This window comes from Suncus etruscus, chromosome 12, assembly GCF_024139225.1.
Source record: "Suncus etruscus isolate mSunEtr1 chromosome 12, mSunEtr1.pri.cur, whole genome shotgun sequence".
Taxonomy (NCBI): domain Eukaryota; kingdom Metazoa; phylum Chordata; class Mammalia; order Eulipotyphla; family Soricidae; genus Suncus; species Suncus etruscus.
In genome coordinates, this window is record NC_064859.1 from 33,427,248 (window position 1) to 33,452,081 (window position 24,834).

Here is a 24,834-nt window from a genome sequence, read left to right on the forward strand (position 1 = left end):
TTGTGGTCTTGATTTTTTAATTTTGGGCCACACCTAATTGGTTCTCTGGGGTTACTCATGGCTCTGCTCAGAAGTCACTCCTGGCAGTACTCAGGACCATATGGGACACCAGGGATTTGCAAGGCAAATGCCCTACCCTACAAGCTGTGCTATTTCTCCGTTCCCTTATTTTGCTTGTTTTGTTCTGAGGTTACTCTTAGGGTTGCAACCTGGGCCTACTGCAAAAGAAGCATGTGCTCGGTCTGTTGATCAGTCCCATTAGACTCCGAGAGTAACTCAGAAACTAATCTCTGCCCAAATTGCCCCTTTAAAAAGTCGGGAGAGTTTGAAAGGATGGGTTAAGTCACTTGCCATGGTCACCTTGGTTAGATTCTAGGCCTGCATATGCTCCCCTACCCTGCAGCACTGCCAGGATGTAATCTCTAAGCGAACTCTGTGGCTTTAAGGGTATTGTGCTACTGAAGCGAAAGCATGGCTTTCAAAAAAATAGCAAACTGACCTTTGTCCTTTGGATTACTGGGAAAGCTGAGTTTTTGTGTGCATGCTTGTTACCACACCCAGGTGTTTACTCAGGGTTTCTGGCTCTGCACTTAAGCATCACTCATGGTGGGGCCGGAGCAGTGGCACAAGCGGTAGTGTTTGCCTTGTTAACCTAGGACAGACTGAGGTTCGATTCCCCAGGTGTCCCATATGGTTCCCCAAGCCAGGAGCGATTTCTGAGCTCATAGCGTAACCCCTGAGCATCACTGGGTGTGGCCCAAAAAAAAATGGCAGGCAGGAGCAACCATGTAAGATTCTGGAAATTAAAAAAATAATATAGGGGCTAGCATGATAGCATAGAGGATAGGGCGTTTGCTTTGCACACAGCCATCAATCTCCGTCACCCCACTTGGTCTCTCGATCCTTTCAGGAGCAATCTTTTTTTCCCCCCCCTTTGGAGGGGGGTCACACCCGGCAGTGCTTGGGTTACTTCTGGCTCCATGCTCAGAAAATGCTCCTGGGGCCTTGCAAGCAGCGGATCCAGGACCAATGGTGGTTGGTTCGAATCCCAGTATCCCATATGGTCCCCCGTGCCTGCCAGGAGCTATTTCTGAGCAGACAGCCAGGAGTAACTCCTGAGCACCGCCGGGTGTGACCCAAAAACAAAAAAAAGAAAAAAGAAAACGCTCCTGGCAGGCTTGGGGGGACCATATGGGATGTCAGGATTCGAAGGAATGACCTTCTGCATGAAAGGCAAATGCCATAACTCCATGCTATCTCTCCGACCCCTGGGAGCAATTTCTTTTTCTTCTTCTTTTTTTTTCCAGGAGCAATTTCTGATTTCTGAGCAGAGCCAGGAGTAACCCCTGAGTGCTGCCTAAAAAACAAGCCAAAAAAAAAACCCCCATCATTTTGTTTTAATTAAAAAAAGAACAGCAAATGCCCTTCTTGGTGTATTAACTTCTGCCTCCAGGATGTAGACAATTTACACATATATTACAGTACCACATCCAGCATTAGACCCCACTTTATTCCACCAGTATCTCAGTTCACTCTGGAAATAGATTTTATCAGTTCTGGTCTGAGACATATAAATTGGGAGGGGCACATCTGGCGGTGCTCAGTAGTTACTCCTGGCTCTGCTCAGAAATCACTTCTGACAGGTTCTGGGTAGCATATGGGATGTCGGCTTTGTGCAAGGCAAAATGTCTTACCTGCTCTGCTATATCACTCTGGCCCCCAAACATGTAAATTAAAAAAAATGGAATGATGGGGCGCTTGCTTTGTACAGGGCCAACCCAAGTTTGATCCATATGGTTCTAGTTTCACCAAAAGTGACTCCTGGGCCCGGAGAGATAGCACAGCAGCGTTTGCCTTGCAAGCAGCCGATCCAAGACCAAAGGTGGTTGGTTCGAATCCCGGTGTCCCATATGGTCCCCCGTGCCTGCCAGGAGCTATTTCTGAGCAGACAGCCAGGAGTAACCCCTGAGCACCGCCAGGTGTGGCCCAAAAACCAAAAACAAAAAAAAAAAAAGTGACTCCTGAGTAAAACCAGGAGTAAGCCCTGAGCATCACTGGCTGTGACCTGGAAACCAATAATTGTGTTCTAATAACCAATAATTATGTTCTAATACACTGTTTTGGGTTCACAACCAGTTATTCTTAGAACTTAACTCATGGCTCTGTACACAGGTGTCCTTCCTGGAGGTGCTCGGGTGATCTATGGAATGCTAAGGGACCCAAACCCTTGTTGGTCTCATGTGAGGAAAGCATTCTACTTGTAATACTTTAATTATAGTTCCCTGCTTGTCTTTCTTTCTAGGGCTTTTTTTTTGTTTTGTTTTGTTTTGTCTTGTTTGGTTTGGTTTTGGTTTTGGTTTTCGGGTCACTTCCATTGGCGCTCGAGGGTTACTCCTGGCTCTGCACTCAGAAAGCATCCCTGCCAAGCTCAGGGGTCTATTTGGGATGCCGGGATGACTCACCATCTGTCCTGGGTCAGCTTGTAAGGCAGATGTCCTACTGCTGTGGTATCTCTTTGCCCCTCCCTACCTTTTTCCTGTTTGTTTTTTTTTTTTAAGCAGATGGGGCAGGAGAGATAGTACAGTGTGTAAGATTTGCAGGCTGATGACCCAGGTTTAATACTTGGCATCTCATGGTTTCGGAGCACTGCCATAATAACTGTGTGTGGAAACCAGGATTAATCTCTCAGTATTGTCAGGTGTGGCCTCCCTAAAAACTAAATTTTTTATTTTGTTTTGTTTTTTTGGGTCACACCTGGCAGCACTCAGGTGTTACTCCTGGCTCTATGCTCAGAAATCGCTCCTGGCAGGCTCAAGTTACCATATGGGATGCTGGGATTCGAACCATCGACCTTCTGCATACAAGGCAAACGCCTTATCTCCATGCTATCTCTCCGGCCCCCCTAAAAACTAATTTTAACCAGGAAAGTATTATAATCTATACTAGTCTACTGTAGAGCTAAGTATAAGAAGCTTTCCTTGTATGCTGCTGTCTGAGATTCAATCCCTGGCATCCTATATGGTTCCATGAACCTCCAGGAGTAATTCCTAAGTATCATTGGGTGTGCCCCGGCAATTAATAATGTGATCATCAAATTTAATTTTAAATATTTAGTATCTTGAGCCACAGAGAAATCTGTTGGGCTTATAAAAAATGTACTTGGAGTGATGCCAGAGGAATGACACTGCAGTAGGGCGTTTGCCTTGCACGAGGCTGAACTAGAATGGGACTGCAGTTCAATCCTACAGTGTCCCGTATAGTCCCCCAAACCAGGAGTGATATCTGAGAGCATAGCCAGGAATAACCACTTAGTGTCACCAGGTGTAGCCCAAATTGACCCCCCCCCCAAAAAAAAATGTACTTGGAGAGGTTTCTGTGGAAAGAATAAACAGCATTGCTTTCTAATAATGACCTTAAGTTCAATAGTGAAGATTCTGGCAATGGAGAGTAAATTCTGCAGTAAATCTGGCCTCTGGAAAAGAGGCTTTAACCTCAAACTCCAAAGTTCAAAAATAGCAACAAGAATGCTAAATGGATAAATCATTTTCATGTATTAACAATTTTCCATAGGTTTTTTTTTTAATTGACTTGCAGGCAAATACCAAGCATATACAAACAAATGTATTAAAGGCTAGAAAGAATACAGCAGGTAGGGGCCAGAGATAGCATGGAGGTAAGGTGTTTGCCTTGCAAACAGAAGGACGGTGGTTCAAATCCTGGCATTCCATATGATCCCCTGAGCCTGCCAGGAGCGATTTCTGAGCATAGACCCAGGAGTAACCCCTGAGCACTGCCGGGTATAACCCCACTCCCCATTAAAAAATACAACAGGTGAAGCACTTGTCTTGTATCTGACTGATCTGGATTTGATCCTCAGGATCCCATTAGGTCCCCTAGATTAGAAAGTCAAAAGATGGGCCCGGAGAGACAGCACAGTGGCGTTTGCCTTGCAAGCAGCCGATCCAGGACCAAAGGTGGTTGGTTCGAATTCCGGTGTCCCATATGGTCACCAGGAGCTATTTCTGAGCAGACAGCCAGGAGTAACCCCTGAGCACCGCTGGGTGTGGCCCAAAAACCAAAAAAAAAAAAAAAAAAAAAAGAAAAGAAAAAAAAAGAAAAGGAAGTCAAAAGATTGATTTTATACAAAGTGAAATTCTAGGGGTCGGAGCAATAGCACAGCTGGTAGGGTAAGTCTGCCTTGCACGCAGTGGACCCAGGTTCAATCCCCAGCATCCCATATCGTTCCAGGAGCAGCCAGTGGTCCACATATTGTATTTGTTCCTGTTTGTTTTCTTCACTTCAAAATAAGATATATGCAGTATGCAGAGAACTTTGTTCATAGGTTTTGTTTTTACTATAGTCTGGCCTTCCAACGGTCTGAGGACAGTGAACTTGCCCCCTGTTTAAAAAGTTTGAGAACTAGGGCCAGAGAGATAGCATGGAGGTAAGGAATTTGCCTTTCATGTAGAGGGAAGGTGATTCGAATCCCAGCATCCCATATGGTCCCCTGAGCCTGCCAGGGGCAATTTCTGAGCATATAGCCAGGAGTAACCCCTGAGTGCTGCTGGATGTGACCCAAAAAGCAAAAAACACAAACAAAAAAAAATAGTTTGAAGACCACTGCTGGAGCCTGTCAGTGATTACTGAGCACAGCCAGGAGTAACCCCTGGAGCTGCCCCCAAACCAACCCCCACCCCAAAATCAGTAGTGAAATTCTACCACTAGATGGTGTCATATATACAAAATAATAAAGTCATTTTCAATTTTAGTTATTAAAGATGTAATGGTAGGCCAGAGAGATGGTATAGTGGGTAGAGCCAACCCAAGTTTGATCTGCAACATCGCATATGGTTGCTTGAGCACCACCAGGAGTTAATTCCTGAATGGATAATCAGGAGTAACCTCTGAACATTGCTGGATGTGCTTACAATAAGTTTACCATGTCATGAATGGCTAATGGGAGCCAGAGAGAAAAGTGCAGCAAACTGACTGGTTGGTTTGTATGCAACTGACTGGGTTTCAATCCCTGATAACAAATATGGTCCCAGGCGCCAGCACGATGGCGCTAGAGGTAAGGTGTCTGCCTTGCCAGCAATAGCCTAGGACGGACCGCGGTTCAAGACCGCAGTTCAATCCCCCGGCGTCCCATATGGTCCCCCAAGCCAGGGGCGACTTCTGAGCGCATAGCCAGGAGTAACCCCTGAGCGTCACTGGGTGTGGCCAAAAACCAAAAAAAAATATATATATATATATATGGTCCCAAAGAACCGTAAGAGTGACCACTGAGCACAGAGAGGAGTAAGCACAGAGCCAGGAATAAGCCCCGAGCACAGCTGGTTGTGGTCCCTAAACCAAAACTGATAAATAACTTAGGAGTCTGGAATCTTACTTTCATTGGCTCTTGATATCTTCATTTATTGAGCATTGTAAGAGACTGAAGCAATTGAAGTGGTTAGTAAATTAAAGACTACAAAAACATTTTTTGTATGACTTGTGGACCACAAAAATAGTTTTGGGGACCAGAGAGATGGCTCAAAATGCTGAGTGCAGTTGTTTATATCCTGGGGGAAGAACACATCCAGAAGTGCTCAAAAGTTCTCTCTGCACTCAGAGCTCACTCCTTGTGGGCTCAGGACACTATGGGCTTTCAAGAATAAAATCACGACCAAATGTGCAATGCAAACGCTTTACCTATTGTACTGTCACTCCAGTCCAGTGAGTGCACTCTGCATGAAGGTGACCAGTTCCTTCACTCATATGGTAAGGTGTCCAGAACACTACAGTGTATGATGGATATACCTCTTAGCAGATCCTGGAATAGCCTTTGCACCCCTGGGTGAGGTCTGAACACCACATGAAATAATGTTTTCATGTTTAAATGATAAAAAACGAAAAAACATTTTGTGACACATAGAACATTAAAAAAATTTTGGGGGTGGGGTTGCACCCATCAGTGCTCAGAGGTTACTCTTGGGTCTGCGCTCATAAGATGTTCCTGGCAGGCTCTAGAAACCATATGGGTGCCAGGATTCGAACCGGGTTCTATCCTGCGTTGGCCGCGTGCAAGTCAAATCTACTGCTCTGGCCCAGGAACATAAAAAAATTTTTTTTTTTTTGGTTTTTGGGTCACACCCGACAGTGCTCAGTGGTAACTCCTGGCTCTACGCTCAGAAATTGCTCCTGGTAGGCGCTGGGATGCCGGGATTCAAACCAATAACCTGCATGAAAGGCAAACGCCTTACCTCCATGCTATCTCTCCGGCCCCGAAACATCACATTTTTGAAGACAGTCAAAGATTTTCCATTGTGGAATAATGGCTGCTTTTGTGTTAAAAGTTTAAATTAACTATAATGTTTAAATACTATCTGGCAGAGCGCAGATCACCCCTTAGTGCAGCTGGTTGTGGCCCTTGAGAGAATGTTGTTTGCCATTGAAGTGATGGATAGAACAATGGTTATTAATTTTTTTGGGGGGGGCCACACCCATTTGATGCTCAGGTGTTACTCCTGGCTAAGCACTCAGAAATTGCCCCTGGCTTGGGGGGATCATATGGGACGCTGGGGGGGGATCGAACTACGGTCCTTGGCTGGTGCTTGCAAGGCAGACACCTTACCTCTAGCGCCACCTCGCCAGCCCCAACAATGGTTATTAATGACAATAATTCTCTAGTCTAGATTCTCAAAGCAGTTTGTCAGTAGTGAGGGGAAGTTTGAAGTGAAGTATTTTAAAAAATAGCTAAAATGCTCCTCCAAGTAATGGAAGAAGGCACAAAAGGAGCACCTCAACACATTTTACTTTATTTTTTCATAACATTTGTTAAGATTGAGGGCTGGAGCATTGGCACAGTGGGTAAAGCGTTTGCTTTGCATGCATACAACCTGACCTGGGATATTCTGAGGTATAATTCCCGGCATCTCATATGGTCCCCTGTACCTGCCAGAAGTGATTTCTGAGCACAAAACCACGAGTAGCCAGTGAGCACTGCCAGGTGTGGCCCCTAAACAAAAAACAAACAAAAGATTGCTTATCAAGAAATTATTTCTGGGACCAGAGAGATAGCATGGAGATAAGGTGTTTACCTTGCATGCTGAAGGACAGAGGTTCAAATGCCGGCATTTCATATGGTCCCCCGTGCCTGCCAGGAGCTATTTCTGAGCAGAGAGCCAGGAGTAATCCCTGAGCACTGCCAGGTGTGACCCAAAACCAAAACAAAACAAAACAAAGAAATTATTCCTGGGCCTGAGAGATAACATGTAGTTAAGGTGTTTGCCTTGCATACAGAAGGATGGTGGTTCAAATCCCGGCATCCCATATGGTCCCCCGAGCCTGCCTGGAGCAATTTCAGAGCATAGAGCCAGGAGTACCCCTGATCGCTGCTGGGTGTGACCCAAAAAGAAAAGAAAAAAAAAGAAAAGGAATTATTCCTGGGTTGGAGAGATAGCATGGAGGTAGGGTGTTTGCTTTGCTGCCCAAAAACCAAAAGGAAAAAAAAATAATGAAATTATTCCTTACCCAAAATCAAGAATGTAAGTCAGGGCCAAAGTCGTGGTGCAAGTGGTAGGCCTAGGATGGACATCGTTTCAATTCCCCCCCCCCCCACGGCATCCCATATGGTCTCCCAACCCAGGAGCCATTTCTTAGCGCATAGCCAGGAGTAACCCCTGAGTGTCACCAAGTGTGGCAAAAAAAGGCAAACAAAACAAAACATTAAGTCAGGGGCCAGAGCGGTAAAGCAGTGGTAGGGCATTTGCCTTGCATGTGGATGACCTAGGACAGACCTGGGTTCGATCCCCAGGCATCCCACATGGCCCCCCAAAGCCAGGAGCGACTTCTGAGCACATAGCCAGGAGTAAATCCTGAGCGTCACAGGGTGTGGCCCAAAAATAAAAAATAAGTCAGTGACAAACCTCCGTAGCACTTAAGTCAAAGTAAGATTTTTCTTTTGTTTTATGTGATACTTGGGAATGAACAGGATTTTTTTTTTTTTTGGTTTTTGGGTCACACCTGGCAGTGCTCAGGAGTTACTCCTGGCTCAATGCTCAGAAATCGCTCCTGGCAGTCTCAGGGGACCTTATGCGATGCTGGGATTTGAACTGCCTTCCTTCAGCATGCAAGGCAAACGCCTTATCTCCGTGCTATCTCTCTGGCACCTTACAAGTTCTCAAGTTCTCCTGGTTCTTGCTCAGGGATCACTTCAGGCTGTCTCAGGCGACCATATAAGGCACCAGGGATCAAATCTGGGTTAGTGTTTGCAAGGTAAATGCTGTACTCACTGTACTATCTCTCCAGCCTCTCAAACATTTTTCTTGTTTTTGTTTTGGGCCATAGATGGTGATGTTCTAGGACCTACTCCTGTCTCTGCACTCAAAAATCACACCTGGCAGGCTTGGGAGACCATAAGGGATCCTGGTTATTGAACCTAGGTCAACAGTTCAAGGCAAAGGCCCTCCCTGCAATGCAATTGCTCTAGCTCTGAAAAAGAAAAAAATTTTAGGGGCTACACCTGGTAGTGGTTAGGGACTATTCCTGCCTCTGTGTTCACAAATCACTCCTGGTAGGCTCAGAGGACCATATGGGATGCTGCAGATCAAACCCAAGCCTGTCCAGGGTTAACCACATGCAAGGCAAATGCCCTACAGCTGTGCTATCTTCTCAGCCTCAAGAAAAAAAATTTTGTTGTTTGTTGTTTTGGGTCATACCCGGTGACACTCAGGGGTGTTACTCTTGGCTCTGTGCTCAGAAATCGCTCCTGGCAAGCATGGGGTACCATATGGGATGCTGGGAATCGAACCATCATCCATCCTGAATCAGCTGCATGCAAGGCTCTGTGCTATCTCCCTGGCCCAGAATAAGAAATTCTTACAGAAAGCTGCTACCCTCCAGGGCAATTGATACAGTATGAAATTACGGATGTGGGACTGGAGAGATAGCATGGAGGTAAGGCGTTTGCCTTTTATGCAGAAGGTTATTGGTTCAAATCCTGGCGTCCCTTATGGTCCCCCGTGCCTACCAGGAGTGATTTCTGAGCATGGAGCCAGGAGTAACCCCTGAGCACTGCTTGGTGTAACTCCCCCCCAAAAAAACCCCAAAATTAGGGATGCTTAGTGACTATACATCTGATTGTTCCTTGAAGCATTGGACCAATGTACTAGATAATACAGTACAGCATGCACTTGAGTTTGATCTTTTATATTATATATGATCTCTGGAGTTCCCCTACGAGTGATCTCTGAGTACTTTACTGTTCCCCTCTCCCAGAAAATCACTGGAACCCATAGTAGTTACACTCCTTAGTAGCTCAACAACGGTATTACAACCTTTCTCAAAGTGCTTTATTATGAGACATTAGTAATGTTCAGAACTTACTCCTGGGACGACTACTGGCAAGTGCTGGAATCAAACCCCAGGGTGGCCAAATACAAGGCAAGTTCTTTGCCTGCTGTATTATCTTTCTGACTTCTCAAACTAAGCTGGAACATGTGTTTTGCACACAGGAAATAAATCCAGACAGAATTCCTTTGGGCCTCATGGTCTCCTGAGCACTGCCAGAAGACTACCTCTAGAAAGGGGCTGAGTGTGGTCCCAAACCTCCTCTGCCCACACACTTCAAAAATATTTTGAAATGGAAACCTCAAAAACTGGGGCCAGAGAGGTGGCGCTAGAGGTAAGGTGTCCACCTTGCAAGCGCTAGCCAAGGAAGGACTGGTTAGATCCCCTGGAGTCCCATGTGGTCCCCCCAAGCCAGGGGCAATTTCTGAGCACTTAGCCAGGAGGAACCCTGGAGCATCAAACGGGTGTGGCCCGAAAAAACAAAAACAAGAAAAAACACTGTACCAGAGATGTGACTCAAGTTGATAGAGCCTTAGAAGACCTGGGTTTTGGGCCGGGAGAGATAGCACAGCGGCGTTTGCCTTGCAAGCAGCCGATCCAGGACCAAAGGTGGTTGGTTCGAATCCCGGTGTCCCATATGGTCCCCCGTGCCTGCCAGGAGTTATTTCTGAGCAGACAGCCAGGAGTAACCCCTGAGCACCGCTGGGTGTGGCCCAAAAACCAAAAAAAAAAAAAAAAAAAAAAAAAAGAAGACCTGGGTTTTGTTTTTTTGTCACACCCTGCAGCGCTCAGGGGTTGTTATTTTTGGCTATAGTCTCAGAAATCGCTCCTGGGAGGCTGGGGAGCCCCTAAGGAATGCCGGGATTCGAACCACTGTCCTTCTGCATGTAAGGTAAACGCCCTACCTCCATGCTATGTCTCCGTCTCAGACCTGGGTTTGATCTCTGACACTGCAAATTTCTGTCAGAAGACTAAGCCATCCAAAACCAATAAAACTCCTAGCAAACTAGGATTTTTAGGGACTGTTAAAAGTACTTAGTACCAAATTTTAGAGATTGTTAGGAACTGAAGTAATCTAACCTAGATAAACCCTGCAAGGCAAGTCCTTATCCTAGTAACTGTCTCCAGTCCCATTCTGTTCATTCTTTCAGTAAATGCTTCTTTTGTTTCTGGGGTATGCCAAATGGAGCTCCTACTTTTGTGCTTATCTTGGCAGTGCCTGAGGGACTCTATGCAGAGGGGGTATTAAATCTCAGCACCTTACATATTCACTCAGTCCTTTGAACTTTCTTCTCTCCAGCGCCAGTGCTTGTTTTTGGGGTCACATCGGTAATACTCAGGGTCTGGCTCCCTGGCAAAGCACGCACCTAAGTGCCTAGAGCTACACTGACTGGGCGGAACACTGAGGAGGGTTGGACAGGAAAGTACCACCACCTCCCCACACCGGGTGATTTCAGAGGGATAATAGCGAAGCAGCAGAAAGACTACAAGGTGCTCTTTCGGTGGGGAGTTGCTGGAAAACCTAGCTTCCACATGAAGACCAAAGTTTCACTACAGGCCTCTGCAGCCATTCAGGGTCCAGTTTTTTTTTCTTTTCGTTTTTGGGTCACACCCTGCAGCGCCCAGGAGTTCCTCCTGGCAGGCTCGGGGGACTATATGGAGTGCCAGGATTTGAACCACCGTCCTTCTGCATGCAAGGCAAACGCCCTACAGCTGTGCTATCCCCCTGGCCCCTCAGAGTCCAGTTCTAAGGATGCACCACTTGCAAGCCAGCTGGGGCTGGCCTTTTCTCGGATAAGAAACACGGGGTGCTGGGGCTGAGAATAGGACAGGTAGGGGTGACGAGGGCCCCCCCGTCCCTAGGCTACTGCTGGGTCCATTCTTCACAGGATGTTTTTTTTTTGGAGGGGCAGAGCAGAAAGGGAATCAGGGAGCCGCCGCCCTTGGACGTGCAAAAAGCTGCCATGTGCTGATGTGAAGGCGCTTTGCGGCCGCCATTTGTAGGCGCATCCAGGTGTTCGTTCGTTGCACGCTGAGGCCTGGCGGGGTGAGGTGAGGGGGGGGTCTCCCCCGAAAAAGCTGGGCGCCATCGCCACAGCGCCGGCTGGGCCTGCCCGGTGTCCAGGCGTCGCGCGGAAGGGGGGCCTGGGGTCCCGGAACACGGGGTGGCCAGGACGGTCAGGAGCGCGTTCCCCGCTCAGCTCCCACGTCCATCCCTGTCAGGGGGCCTGCGGGGAATGGCGGGGGCCCGCCCGGAAGCGGATGGCGGCGGCTCGTCGCACGGCAGGGCACGGCACGGCACGCCGTGGCCGCCATCTTCTGCGCCGCCGCGCTGGCTTCGGCGCCGGCTTCCCTTCCGGCTTTGGCTGCCGGAGATCCGGCGGGGCGGGGCGGGGGCGGAAGAGGAAAGGGCGGGCGGCGAGGCGCCCGGGCCGGCTGGTGTGGGAGCGTGTGAGCGTGTGTGTGCGGAGGGCGGGAGGCGGAGGCTGCGAGCGAGCGAGTGAGCGAGAGCGCGCGAGGCGCCGCCGCTCGTGCGCCAGGCGGAAAGAGCCGAGCGCGGCCCGAACGCTCAATTAAAATGGCGGCGGCGGCGGCGGGGCTGCGGCTGCTGCTGCTGCCGGCGGCGACCGCGACTGCGACCGCGACGACGACCGGGCGGTGAAGTGACTCGGCGGCGGCTTCGCCCCCCGCCCGCCAGCCCGCCCCTCCCACTGCCCTCCCGCCCCTCCCCCGCCCTCGCCCCGCCCCCTCCCACTCCCGCCGCCGCCGGCGCCGGCGCCTTCGCTCCCCTGAGGGAAGGAAGGCCCGCGCCGCGCTCGCCCCCTCGCCCCTCCCCTCCCCTCTCCTCCGCTGCTTTCCCCTCCCCTCCCCTCCCCGTCTCTCCCTCCTCAGCGCCCCGCCCACCCGCTCCGCCGCTCGCCCGCGCCCCTCCCCCACGGCTCCTAGTGACTCACTAGGCCCCGCCCCCGCCCCGCCCCGCCCTCCCTCCGCCCCGCCCCGCCTCTCCCCTCCCCCGCCGCCCGAGCCGCCAGCAGCCGCGCGAGCCTCCGCGTCGCGGGGGAGGGCAGGGCAGGGCCGGGCAGGGCGGGGGGGCGGCGGCGGCGGCGGCGGCCGAACGATGTGCGAGAACTGCGCGGACCTGGTGGAGGTGCTGAACGAGAGTAAGTCGGCGCGGCGCGGCGCGGCCCGGCGGGGGGGGGACGCGGGGGTGTCGGGGCCGCCGCTCCCCGTGTTCCCGAGGCGGCGGCTTCGGCGGCGGCGGCTTCGGCGGCGTTGCCCCGGGCCTCGAGCGTCCCGAGGCGGCGCGCGCGGCGCGCGGCCTCCCTCCCGCGCTCCGTGCCGAGGCGAGCGTTCGGCCGCGGCTCGGGCCCAGCCAGCTCGTCCCTCCCGCGGCTGAGGTGAGCGCGGCGGGCGGGCGCGACTTCCGGGAAGCGGCCCCCTCGGGCCTAGGCCCCGGCGGCGCCGCAGAATTGCTGCCCCTGCTGGCACAGGTGTCCGGCCCCGCACGGCGCCGGCGCGCCCACGACGACGGGGCCGGCCGCGGCCGGACGGAACCGCCCGAGGCGGGTTGGATCCCGCCGGCTCCGGCGCGCAGCGGCCGCTCACCTGCGCGGCCCGGCTGCTCGGCCTGGGCGCCGCGGGGGAGGGGCGGCCCGGCGGGCGGAGCGCGCGGGCAGCGCCGCGGACGGCCGGGGAAACCTGCGGCGGCTGCCATGGCGGCTTTCTCATGTCTCCTGGGCAGCGCCGTGCAGCCCGCGGGGCCCGGGCCGAATTGGGCAGAAGAAGAAGACGACGAAGAAGAAGGAGGCCCGACCCGGCCCAGCCCCGTCCCCTTGGTTGGCTTTGATTGCATATTATTTTATGTTATCGCTGATGGCATCTGCAGCTTCCAGGAACCGAACGAACAGAACAGTTTATCGTGGCCCAGAGCAGAAGAGGCCTGGTTGTCTGACCAAGGGGGAATTGGAGGAAAATTTTTGATTTTTTTTTTTTTTTTAGCAAGAACTTGTAAGGGGTAAAAAAAAAAAAAAGGGCTCTTTTCATTTATTAGCAAGCCGCTTCTGTGGCTTTGGACATCGGGGTTCCGTAGGTGCTCTTGCCCAAGACTGCCAAGTCACCGCTTTTCTCGCGTGTGCCCCTCGCCAGCATTCGTGGGGCTGTGTCGGGGCCGCGTCGTTTTGCGTCTTTTTCTCCTTCTCTGGCCCATGTTGGGGTTTTAAGGATGAAACGTGAGCGAAGGAAAGCGGGAGGGAGGAGGGTTCCTCGGCTGCCACTCCTTTTCATGAACCCGTCGACCGCTTCAGGATTATTTGTCTCGTATTTGTGTCATTCCAAATTTTGCTGGGGTTTTTAAGTGTACTTGGGATTTGTTTCGAGGTGACTGTCTTCTTAGTGCAGTTTTTTCTCTCTCCCTTTCCCCCCCTTTTCGGGCCACTCCCTGCGATGCTCCAGGCTTAGCTTACTTACTCCATGCTCTGCGCTCAGGCTCAAGGTGCATTCCTGGCCTGGCTCATGGACTGTAGAGGTACCTGGAATCGAACCTCTCTTGCCGTGCTATCGCCCTTGTCCTGCAGGTGGTTTCTGCTACGACATAAACCTTTCCTTAGTAACACTTACTTTACTGAACTCGTAGCTCTCTTAAACATTGTGGAGTCGTAGCTCTGGTAGTTTGAAATGGGAAAATGAGCAGCTGTACTGGAGTGACATTTAGTTTGGGGCGATTTTAAAATTATTTCAAGTTTAAAATTGAATTAGGTATGATAGCTTAAAAAAACTCAGTCTCTTACTAGCTTTTAAAAAGAACTCAATGAAAGGGTTTATTGAAGATGATTTGGGAAATTCATGTTTAGAAACCAAAAAAAAAATACATTGACAGGTAATTTGGAATGGGGAGGATTGAAATAGAATTTAGGCTTTATTGCTTTTATTTTAGTTTTGAATTTTGGACCACATTCTGGCCATGCTCAGTGGTTCCTTCTGGCTAGGGCTGTGGGATCGATCACTCCCTGCACAGCTTGAACCAGGGTCGGCCATGTACAAGGCTAATGCCTTAACCGTTATATTATCTTCTTGGGGCCCCTAAACTGGCTTTTGTTCGTTTGTCTTTGGTTTTGACTTTTGGTGCCACACCCAGCATGCTCAGTATTTATTCCTGGTGAGTACATGGGACCATGTTGCATGCTGGGGATCCTGCTCAATAGACTGACTGCCTTCAAGCTAATACCCTATCTGCTCTACTATTCCAGCCCCTGCATTGTTTAAATTCGTAAAATAAAATGCAGGTAAAATAGAATTTAGTTACAAGAAAGATTGTAGCCATGTTTTGTTAACCTGTTTTTTGAGGGCGTGGGTGTGGGGAGGAAAATTACTTGAGATTCCAGGGATTAAATGGGGTGAGGAGTTCTGCATGCCAGGCAAGTGTTTAAACTCCTACAGTATCTTTTTGGTCCCTGTGTTTTTTTTTTTTTGTTTGTTTTTTTGTTTGTTTTTCCTTTTTTGGGCCATAACCTATGGTGCTCAGGGGTTATTCCAGGCTTTGTACTCAGGAATCAATTTTGGTGGAGTTCAGAGGACCATATGTGATGCCATGGATTGAATCTGGGTCAGCTGCATTCAAAGTATGTACCTGGGGGCCGTGGGGGCCAAGAAAAAGGTTTGTACACCACCCTCAGTGCTATGGTTCCAGCCCCTCATCTTAATTTTTGATGAGTATTACAATTCACAGTAAATATCTCTAATCCTTGAACATTAGAAGGTATAACAAGAAACAATTTTGTCTACATTTTTTCTTTTCCTTTTGGGGCCACACCCTGTTACGCTCAAGGGCTAATCCTCCACATGTGCTCAGAAATCGCTCCTGGCTCGGGAGCCCATATGGGATGTTGGGGATCAAACCAACGTTTGTCTTGGATTGGTCGCATGCAAGGCAAACTCATACCTCTGTGCTATCTCGCTCAGCTCAATTTTGTCTACATTTTAAAGACCATTTGAGGTTTGCCCTTTTTATTTATTTAATTTTTTGGCCACACCTGACGGTGCTCAGGCTTACTCCTGTTTCTGTGCTTAGGGATCACTCCTGGTGGTATTTAAGAGACCATATAGGGTGCTAGGGATTGAACCTGGGTCACCAGCATGCAAGGCAAAAATAACACCCTACCTTTTGTGCTATCACTCCAGCCTGGGGAAGTTTGCCCTTTTAAACAGGCTAAGAACTCCATATTAAGGACCCTCTGATCTTTTTTTGTTTGTTTGTTTTGTTTTGTTTTTGGCTAACACCAGCTGTTCTGGGGGTTACTCTTGGCTCTAAGCTCAGAAATCGCTCCTGGCAGGCACGGGGGACCATATGGGATGCCGGGATTCAAACCACCATCCGTCCTTGCAAGGCAATTGCCCTGCCGCTGTGCTGTCTCTCTGGCCCACCTCTCATCTCTTTTAAATGTGATCTTGACAGATGTTCTATAACTTGAAATTGCATTTCAAAATAGCTTTTAGTTTTAGGCTTAGAATCACCAATTCTAAAAATACTAACATTTGTTTTTTTACATTCTTTTCAATGTTCATGGCTTCTGTCTATCCCCAATAAAGCTCAGGGGTTACTCCTGACCGTGCTTGGGGTACCAGCCATATGTAGGGCCAGGGCATTGAACACGGGTTGACTGTATGCACAGCAAACACAAACACCTTATCCACTATATATCTCTGACCCTCAGTGCTTTATTATTAATACAGAACATGTACTACGTATTCAGTTGATTTTGCTACATTCAGTGTGTGGGGGTTGCATTTCACTCAGGAAATCATTGAAGTTTATGCTTTATGTGTGCTTAGTTTTTATTTGCTTACTTTATAGCTCCTTTTGTTGTTGTTTTTTTTTTTTTTTTTTTTTTGGTTTTTGGGCCACACCCGGCAGTGCTCAGGGGTTACTCCTGGCTGTCTGCTCAGAAATAGCTCCTGGCAGGCACGGGGGACCATATGGGACACCGGGATTCGAACCAACCATCCCTGGTCCTGGATCGGCTGCTTGCAAGGCAAACACCGCTGTGCCATCTCTCTGGGCCCTATAGCTCCTTTTGTGAACCAGTATCTTGGATCTGAAGACTGGGCCTCCATCACAGCTCACTTACTAGTAAATTGAGGCCTTGTTTAACATGATAAATGTATTTGAATCTTTCAGTTATGATCTTTGAATGTTGTGGATTTTTTTTTTTTTTTTGGTTTTGGGGCCACACCTGGGGGCACTCAGGTTGTTATTGCTGGCTCTGCGCTCAGAAATCACTCCTGGCAGGCTGCTGGGGGGTGTGGCATAGGGGATGCCGGGATTTGAACCACTATTCGTCCTGGGTCCTCTGTGTGCAAGGCAAATGCCCTCCTGCTATGCTCTCTCTATGGCCCCAGGAGCCGGACTTTTGAAAAGTGTACAACAAATCATTTTTCGTTTGAACTACCCTTTGATATACTCAGTATTCACTTTGTTTCCTTTTATTGTTTCTGGACTGCATGTGGTTGTGCTCAGGGCATAGACTTGGTTTTATGCTTAGGAATTGCCCTTGCTGGGGCTCTATATCTTGGGCTGTGATTCAACTTGGGTCAGCTGTCTTCAGTGCATGTACCTTACCTGTTGTATCATCTCTCTCTCTGGATCATTGGAATCCTGACTTAAAATTGGGTGTAGAAAGTGGGAGCTGGAGTGATAGATGGTGGGTAAGACACTTCTTTGCATAGAGGCAATCCGAGTTTGATTTTGAGCATTACCAGGAGTAATTCCTGATGTTGCACCAGGTGTATCCTTGAGCATCGCCAGGTGTGGCCCCTACTAACATACACTTAGTAGTCACATCTAAGATAGAACTCTTGATACCTTATTAATCAGTGTTTGTAGAATAATGCATTTACTTTTCTCTTTGGGCCACACCCAGCGATTCTCAGGGGTTACTCCTGGCTCTGCATTCAGGATGCACTACATGTAGGGCTCAGGAGATTGTATGAGACACTGGGGATTGAACCCAGGTTGAATATGTGTGTGCTGCAAGGCAAATGCTCTACCCACTATCTCTCCAGGTCCTACTTTTAATTTTAATTTTTTTGGTTTTTTTGGGCCACACCCGTTTGATGCTCAGGGGTTACTCCTGGCTAAGAGCTCAGAAATTGCCGCTGGCTTGGGGGGGACCATATGGGACGCTGGGGGATTGAACCGCGGTCCTTCCTTGGCTAGCACTTGCAAGGCAGACAACTTCTCTAGCGCCACCTCACCGGCCCCAATTTTTAATTTTTTAATTAAAAAAAATTTTGGGCAGGAGTGATAGCACAGCAGTGTAGGACATTTGCCTTGCAAGTCTGAGTGCTGCCAAGTGTGGCTCAAAAACGAAAAAAAAAATTTTTTTTTGGACAACACCATGCACTGTTCAGAGTTTACTCCTGGTGGTGCTTGGGGACATCATATGGACTGCTGGGGATCAAACTTGGGTTGACTGTATGCTAGGCAAGTGTCCTGTCTGTTCTACTGTTACTCTGGACCCATGTTCATTTTTTTATATTTATATTTTTTTATTTTTGGGTCACACTTGGCTGTGCTCAGATGTTTCTCCTAGCTCTGCGCTCAGAAGTTGCTCCTGACAGGCTCAGGGACCATATGGGATGTGGAATTCAAACTGGAATTCATCCTGTCTTGGCTGTGCAAAGCAAACGCCTTACTGCTGTGCTATCACTCCAGCTCCCCATCTTCATTTTTGAAACTATTCTGTGGTGCCTTGGGCTCTTTATTCTTCTTCTTTTTTGTTTGTTTGTTTGTTTGAAGGCAGGAGCGATTTATTTTTGGTTTTTGGGTCACACCTGGCACCGCTCAGGGGTTACTCCTGGCTCTAGGCTCAGAAATCGCTCCTGGCAGGCTCAGGGGACCATATGGGATGCTGGGATTCGATCCACCATCCTTCTGTGCCTTGCCGTACCTCCATGCTATCTCTCCGGCCCAAGGCTGGTGTGGCCCAAAAACCAAAAAAAAAAAAAAAGAACTTGGGTTGGCTGCTTGCAAGGCAAATGCCCTACCCACTGTGCTTTCACTCTGGCTCTGGGTTCTTTATTCTTTCAAATTGATACTTGAAAGTTTAGATTATTTGCTTCAGGTCATATGATTGTGTCCTATTGAACCAAAGTTTGAATAAGATCTTTTGTTTTGTTTTTGAAACTCCATCAACGATGGTTACTTCTGGTTCTGCACTCAGGACTTACTCCTGGTGGTGCTTGGGGACCATATGTGTTGCTGGGATTGAATTTTGGTCGGGTTCATGCAAGGCAAGTGCTTTACTTTGTACTCTGTTCAGCCCCCAAATAAATTTAGACATTTAACTCTAATTTTTTTTTTTTTTTTGAGTCGTACCTGGCGGTGCTTAGGGGTTACTTCTGGCTCTGTGCTCAGAAGATACTCCTGGCAGGGACCTTGAGGGACCATATAGGATGCTGGGGATTGAACCCAGGTCAGCCATGTGTGAGGCAAACGCCCTACATGCTGTGCTGTCACTCTGACCCCTTAATTCTAAAATTTAACTGATTCTAAATCTGGGGATGTTTGTTGCTCAGTGGTAGATTTCATGCCTTACATATATGAGGCTCTTGGTTCAAATACCTCTTCTTTCCTTCAGTAAATAAAAAAGAAAACTAATTTTAAAATTGGAAGTATATTTTTCCTATAAAACAGGTCAGATTATCATTTTATTTAATAAATTAATCTTACTAGGTATGTATCCTTTTTTTGGGTTTTGGCTTTACCAAGTGATTCTGAGGATTGATTGTTCCTGGTGATGCTTGTAAAATTATATACAATGCTGGGCATTGACTCAGGGTTGGCTGCATGTAGGGTGTCTGAATTTTCTTCAACCCCAAACAAATATTCTATTAAACTAGTGTTTCTCAAAGTAGAATTAGGTAGATGAAATAAATTTGGGAAATTTTGTTTTGTTTTTTTTTTGGCCACACCCCAAGCGGCATTTGGGTTATTCCTTGTTCTGCTCTCAGAAATACCTCCTGGCAGGCTCAGGGGACCATATGGGATGCCTGAGATCAAACCTGGATGTCCTGTGTTGGCTGCATGCAAGACAAACGCCCTGCTGCTGTGCAACAGTTAGGCCCCAAATTTGGGAACTTTTATTATTCTTTATTTTGACCACCACTCAGGAATTACTCCCAGTCTTAGGGAACCATCTGTGGTTCTGGGGATCAAACAGATTAGTTCTATGCAAGGCATGTGAAGTGCCCTTCCGAATTTGGGAACTTCTGTATCAATTACTATTTGAAAAAAATTTTGTTTTGTCTTTTGGCAGTGTTCAGGGCTTGCTTACTCCTGACTCAGAACTTGGGGATCACTCCTGATGGGCTCAAATGGGTGAGACCATATGAAGTGCCAGGGATTGAAATCTGGGTCAGCTTTGTCCAATGCAAGCACTTTACTGGCTTCTTGGTTTTTCTTCTTGCTGGTCCCTTGATTTTTATTCTGCTTTGGGGTCTTTGCAGCTTTCAATTATGATTGTGATTTTTGGTTTGCTCCTGGCAATGCAAATGCTTTATTTGTTGTACTGTCACTCTAGCTAGCCCCTTAGAGTAACCTTTATCTATATACATATATATATATCTGTATATCTATATGTTTTTTAAGTAAAAACAGGTTTTATTTGGAGGTTCTGAAGAAAGAGAGGGAGAGGTAAAACAGTAAAACGTGCTCAAGAGAGAGTGCAGAGTTCGTAGCCAAACACATCACAGCATGGAACTACACCTCTCAAGAGGGGAGAGAATGGGCAATATGTGCACATTTTTTGTGGCAGCAGTGAAGCTCAGTGGTTACTCTTGGGGCTTTGCACTTTACTTCTGGTGGAGTTTGAGACCTTAAGGAATGCTAGGGATTAAACCCTGTTGACCAAGAGCAAGATAAGTGCCCCACTCCGTTCTGCTCTGGATATTGCTTTGGTTCTAGATTGTTAATTTTGTGTGTGTGTGTGTGGGGGAGGGTCACACTTGGCAGCGCTCAGGGATTACTCCTGGCTCTATGCTCAGAAATCGCTCCTGGCAGGCCCCAGGGGACCATATGGGATACTGGGATTCAAACCACCATCCTTCTGGATGCAAGGCAAATGCCCTACCTCCATGCTATCTCTCTGGCCCCTGTATTGTTATTTTTGCAGAACACGTAATAACTCATTACTAGTATGACTTTTTGGGTCACACCTGACGTTGGTCAGGGGTTATTCCTGGCTGACTCGGGGGACCACATGGGATGCTGGGATTTGAACCACAGTTAGTCCTGGGTTGGCTGCGTGCAAGGCAAATGCCCTACCACTGTGCTATCTATCTCTCCAGCTCCCTCATCAACACTTGTTGAAGAGATTTTTCTTGGTCCATTTCATACAGTTTACTCCTATATTGAAGATTAACTATTCATATGCCTCAGGATTTGTCGCAGGATATTATCTCTATTTTTTTTTATCTGAAGGTCTGACTTGAATATTCGAGTACCATGCTGTTTTAATTACTACCACTTTATTTTTTATTTTTTATTTTATTTTATTTTTTGGTTTTTGGGCCACACCGGCGGTGCTCTGGAGTTACTCCTGGCTGTCTGCTCAGAAATAGCTCCTGGCAGGCACGGGGGACCATATGGGACACCAGGATTCGAACCAACCACCTTTGGTCCTGTATTGGCTGCTTGCAAGGCAAACACCGCTGTTCTATCTCTCCGGGCCCCTAATTACTACCACTTTAAACTGCAGTTTGAGGTTGGGGAAAGTGATGCCGCATATCTTCTTTTTCCCACAGACTAACTGTTCTAGTGGGTTTATTGTTTATTTTATTTTAATTTTTTGGTTTTTGGGCCACACCCGGTAACGCTCAGGGGTTATTCCTGGCTATGCGCTCAGAAGTTGCTCTTGGCTTGGGGGACCATATGGGACACTGGGGGATCAAACTGCGGTTCGTCAAAGACAAGCACAGGCAAGGCAGGCACCTTACCTCTAGCGCCACCGCCCGGCCCCTATTGTTTAATTTTTAATGTTTTTTATGGGGGGGGGGGTCACACCTGGCAGCACTCAGGCTGCCACCTGGCTCTGTTCATAAATCGCTCCTGACAGACTCGGGACCATATGGGATGCCGGGATTCGAACCACCGACCTTCTGCATGCAAGACAAATGACTTCGCTACATGCTCTCTCCTTCCCTAATTTCTAATTTTTTAATTAAATTATTTTTTTTTGGTTTTTGGTTCACACCCGGTGGCGCTTAGTTACTTCTGGCTCTGCACTCAGAAGTCGCTCCTGGCAGGTTAGGGGACCATATGGGATACAGGGATTCGAACCGGGGTCCTTCCCAGATCGGCCGCAAGCAAGACCTTACTGCTGTGCTATCTCTCCGCCCCTATTGTTTACTTTTTATATGAATTCAGGACTTTGATTTATTTCTTTGAAAAGTAGCAGGGGTATTTTATACTTTTAGAGACTGCATTGAATCTATACAGCACTTTGGGGAGTATTGCCATTTTAATGAAGTTAATACATCCAAATCATGAGTAAGGAGTCTTTTCATTTCCTCATGTTCTTCTTCTTTTTATTTTTTTTTTTTTTTTGAGTTTTGGGTCTTACCCGTCTGTGCTCAGGGGTTACTCCTGGCTTATGCTCAGAAGTCACTCCTGGCAGACTCAGAGGACCATATGGGATGCTGGGATTCGAACACCGTCCTTCTGCATGCAAGGCAAATGCCCTACCTCCATGCTATCTCACCGGCCTTTGTGTTTGGGTCACACCTGGTGGTCCTAGGGCTTATTCCTGGCTCTGCTCTCAGAAATTGCCCCTAGCAGGCTTAGGGGACCATATGGGTTGCTGGGAATCGAACCCAGGTCCGTCCAGGTTGGCCACATGCAAGGTTTTTGGGTCACACCCTCCTGTGCTCAGGGATTACTCCTGGCTCTAAGCTCAAAATTCGCTTCTGGCAGGCTCGGGGGACCATATGGGATGCCGAGATTCGAACCACCACCCTTCGGCATGCAAGGCAAACACCCTACCTCTATACTATCTCTCTGCCCCCCCTTCATGTCCTTTTTTATTTCTTGAAAGTAAAGTTTTGTAATATTTTTTATACAAATAGGATGTTTTGTTTGGTGGCCACACCCTACTGTGCTCAGAGGTGACTCGTGACACTGAGCTAGGGTTATACCTGGTGGTGTTCAGGGAACCATATACCAGTGACTGAACCTGGGTCGGCAGTGTGCCAAGGCAAAGCCTTACCCGCTGTACTATCGCTTTGGACCCCATTTTTTAAATTATATTTTTGGTGGTTTTTGGGCCATACCTGATAGTGCTCAGGGGTTACTCCTGGCGCCGTGCTCAGAAATTGCTCCTGGCAGGCTTTTGGGGGACCATATGGGATGCCAGGATTTAAATCACTGTCAGTCCTAGGATGCTGGGGATCAAACCTAAGTACGTCCCGGGTTGGCTGTTTGTAAGGCAAATGCCCTCCCGCTGCGCAATCGCTCTGGCCCCCCAAAATTATTATTTTAATACCTTTTTCTTTTTCATTATTTGTATACAGGAAAGTCATTGATTTTTGTGTATTAACTTTGAAGCCTTCCAACTTACTATACAAGTCTTGTTTCTAGAAACATTTCCCTCTTCTTCCTCTAGAAACATTTTGCAGTCTTAAGAGTTTTTGGGGGGCTGGAGAGAGAGCATTGAGATCAGGCATTTGCCTTGCATTCAGAAGGACAGTGGTTTGAATCCCGGCATCCCATATGGTCCCCTGAGCCTGCCAGGAGCGATTTCTGAGCATAGAGGCAGGAGTAAACCCTGAGCGCTGCTGGGTATGACCCAAAAACCAAAAACAAAGTTTTTGGGGCCAGAGAGGTGGCGGAAGCAGTAGAACGTTTGTCTTGCAAGCGGCTGACCTAGAATGGACCACTGTTCAATCCCGGGCATCCAATATGGTTCCCAAGCCAGGCACGATTTCTGAGTGCATAGTCAGGAGTAACCCCTGAGCATCACTGGGTGTGGCCCAAAAACTAAAAAAGAATTTTTAAGTATCCTGTCATCTGTAAATTCCTTCCTTCCTTCCTTCCTTTCCCTCCCTCCCTCCCTCCCTCCCTCCCTCCCTCCCTCCCTCCCTCCCTCCCTCCCTCCCTCCCTCCCTCCCTCCCTCCCTCCTTCCCTTCCTTTTGCCTAATTGCTATGGCAAATACTTCTAGTTCTATATAAATAGAGGTGGCAAGTGTGGGCAGACTTGTGTTCCTGATCTTAGAGGAAAGGAAAGTTTTTCCCCATTGTGTATAATATTTACTGTGGTTGTGGTAATTTCCAGATGTTATATCTGTTTCTGTTTGTGATTGACTTCTATTTGTAGTGCATCATGTTCTGGGAAGATAGTTGATACAATTTCTGTACTCTTGATTTTAGGGAAATGTTTTTTGGCCCAACATGTGGTCTATTTTAGAGAATGTTCCATTTAAATAAGAGAAGAATGTGTATTTAGCTCTTTGGGGATGAAGAGCCTATATCTCTACTAATTTCTCTCCCATCTCTTTCTTCAAGATCTGTATCTTTTTTTTTTTTTTTTTTTGGTTTTTGGGCCACACCCAGTAACGCTCAGAGGTTACTCCTGGCTATGTGCTCAGAAGTCGCTCCTGGCTTGGGGGACCATATGGGACACCGGGGGATCGAACCGCGGTCCGTCCAAGGTTAGCGCAGGCAAGGCAGGCACCTTACCTTTAGCGCCACCGCCCGGCCCCGATCTGTATCTTTTTTGTGAGTTTTAGACTAGGTGCTCTCAACAGGTGACAATGGTATTATTGCTATTATTGCTTTGCCATTAATATCTTCTTTAAAGTCTTTTAGTAGCTCTTTTAAATATTTTGCTAGTCCTTGTTAGGTGCATATATGTTTAGAAGTGAGTTCTGACTTAGATATCTGTTGATCATAGAAAAATGACTCTTTTCCTTGTTTGTTTTTGGGTCACACCCAGCAGCGCTCTTCTTGCTCTGTGCTCAGAAATTGCTCCTAAAAAAAGGAAAAAAGCAAATCCCTCTTGGCAGGCTTGGAGGACCATATGGGGATTTCGGGATTCGAACCACCATCCTTCTTCATGTAAGGCAAACACCCTACCTCCATGCTATCTGAAAAATGACTTTTTTTTTTTAATTTTTGGGTGCACCTGGCAGCAATCGGGCTACTCCTGGCTCCACGCTCAGAAATCGCTCCTGGCAGGCTCGGGGGACCATATGGGATGCCGGGATTTCAACCACCATCCTTCTGTGTCCAAGGCAAACGCCTTTCTGCTGTGCTATCTCTCCGGCCCCAAAATGACCCTTTTTGTCTCATAAATTTTGAGTTTGAAGTCATCTGATACTAACTAGAATGTCTACCCTGGCTGTTTAGAGCTGGCTCTTGGCTTGGAGAATTGTCTTCCAACCTTTGACTTTGAGTCTGTGTTTGTTTTGACCATTCAAGGTTGTTTCCTGCAAGTAGCAGAATGTTGGGTTCA

General features: G+C 47.9%; 1 protein-coding gene across 1 annotated transcript in view; it reads left to right on the top strand.

The window, feature by feature from the left end:
* Positions 1 to 12,363: 12,363 nt before the first annotated feature.
* The window catches only part of USP34 (ubiquitin specific peptidase 34), a 265,701-nt gene continuing 253,230 nt past the window's right edge, over positions 12,364 to 24,834 (top strand). The window contains exon 1 of the mRNA XM_049784720.1: positions 12,364 to 12,491. Coding sequence (XP_049640677.1) covers positions 12,449 to 12,491 — 43 coding nt within the window. The 5' untranslated portion in view covers positions 12,364 to 12,448. The remainder of the gene's footprint in view (positions 12,492 to 24,834) is intronic.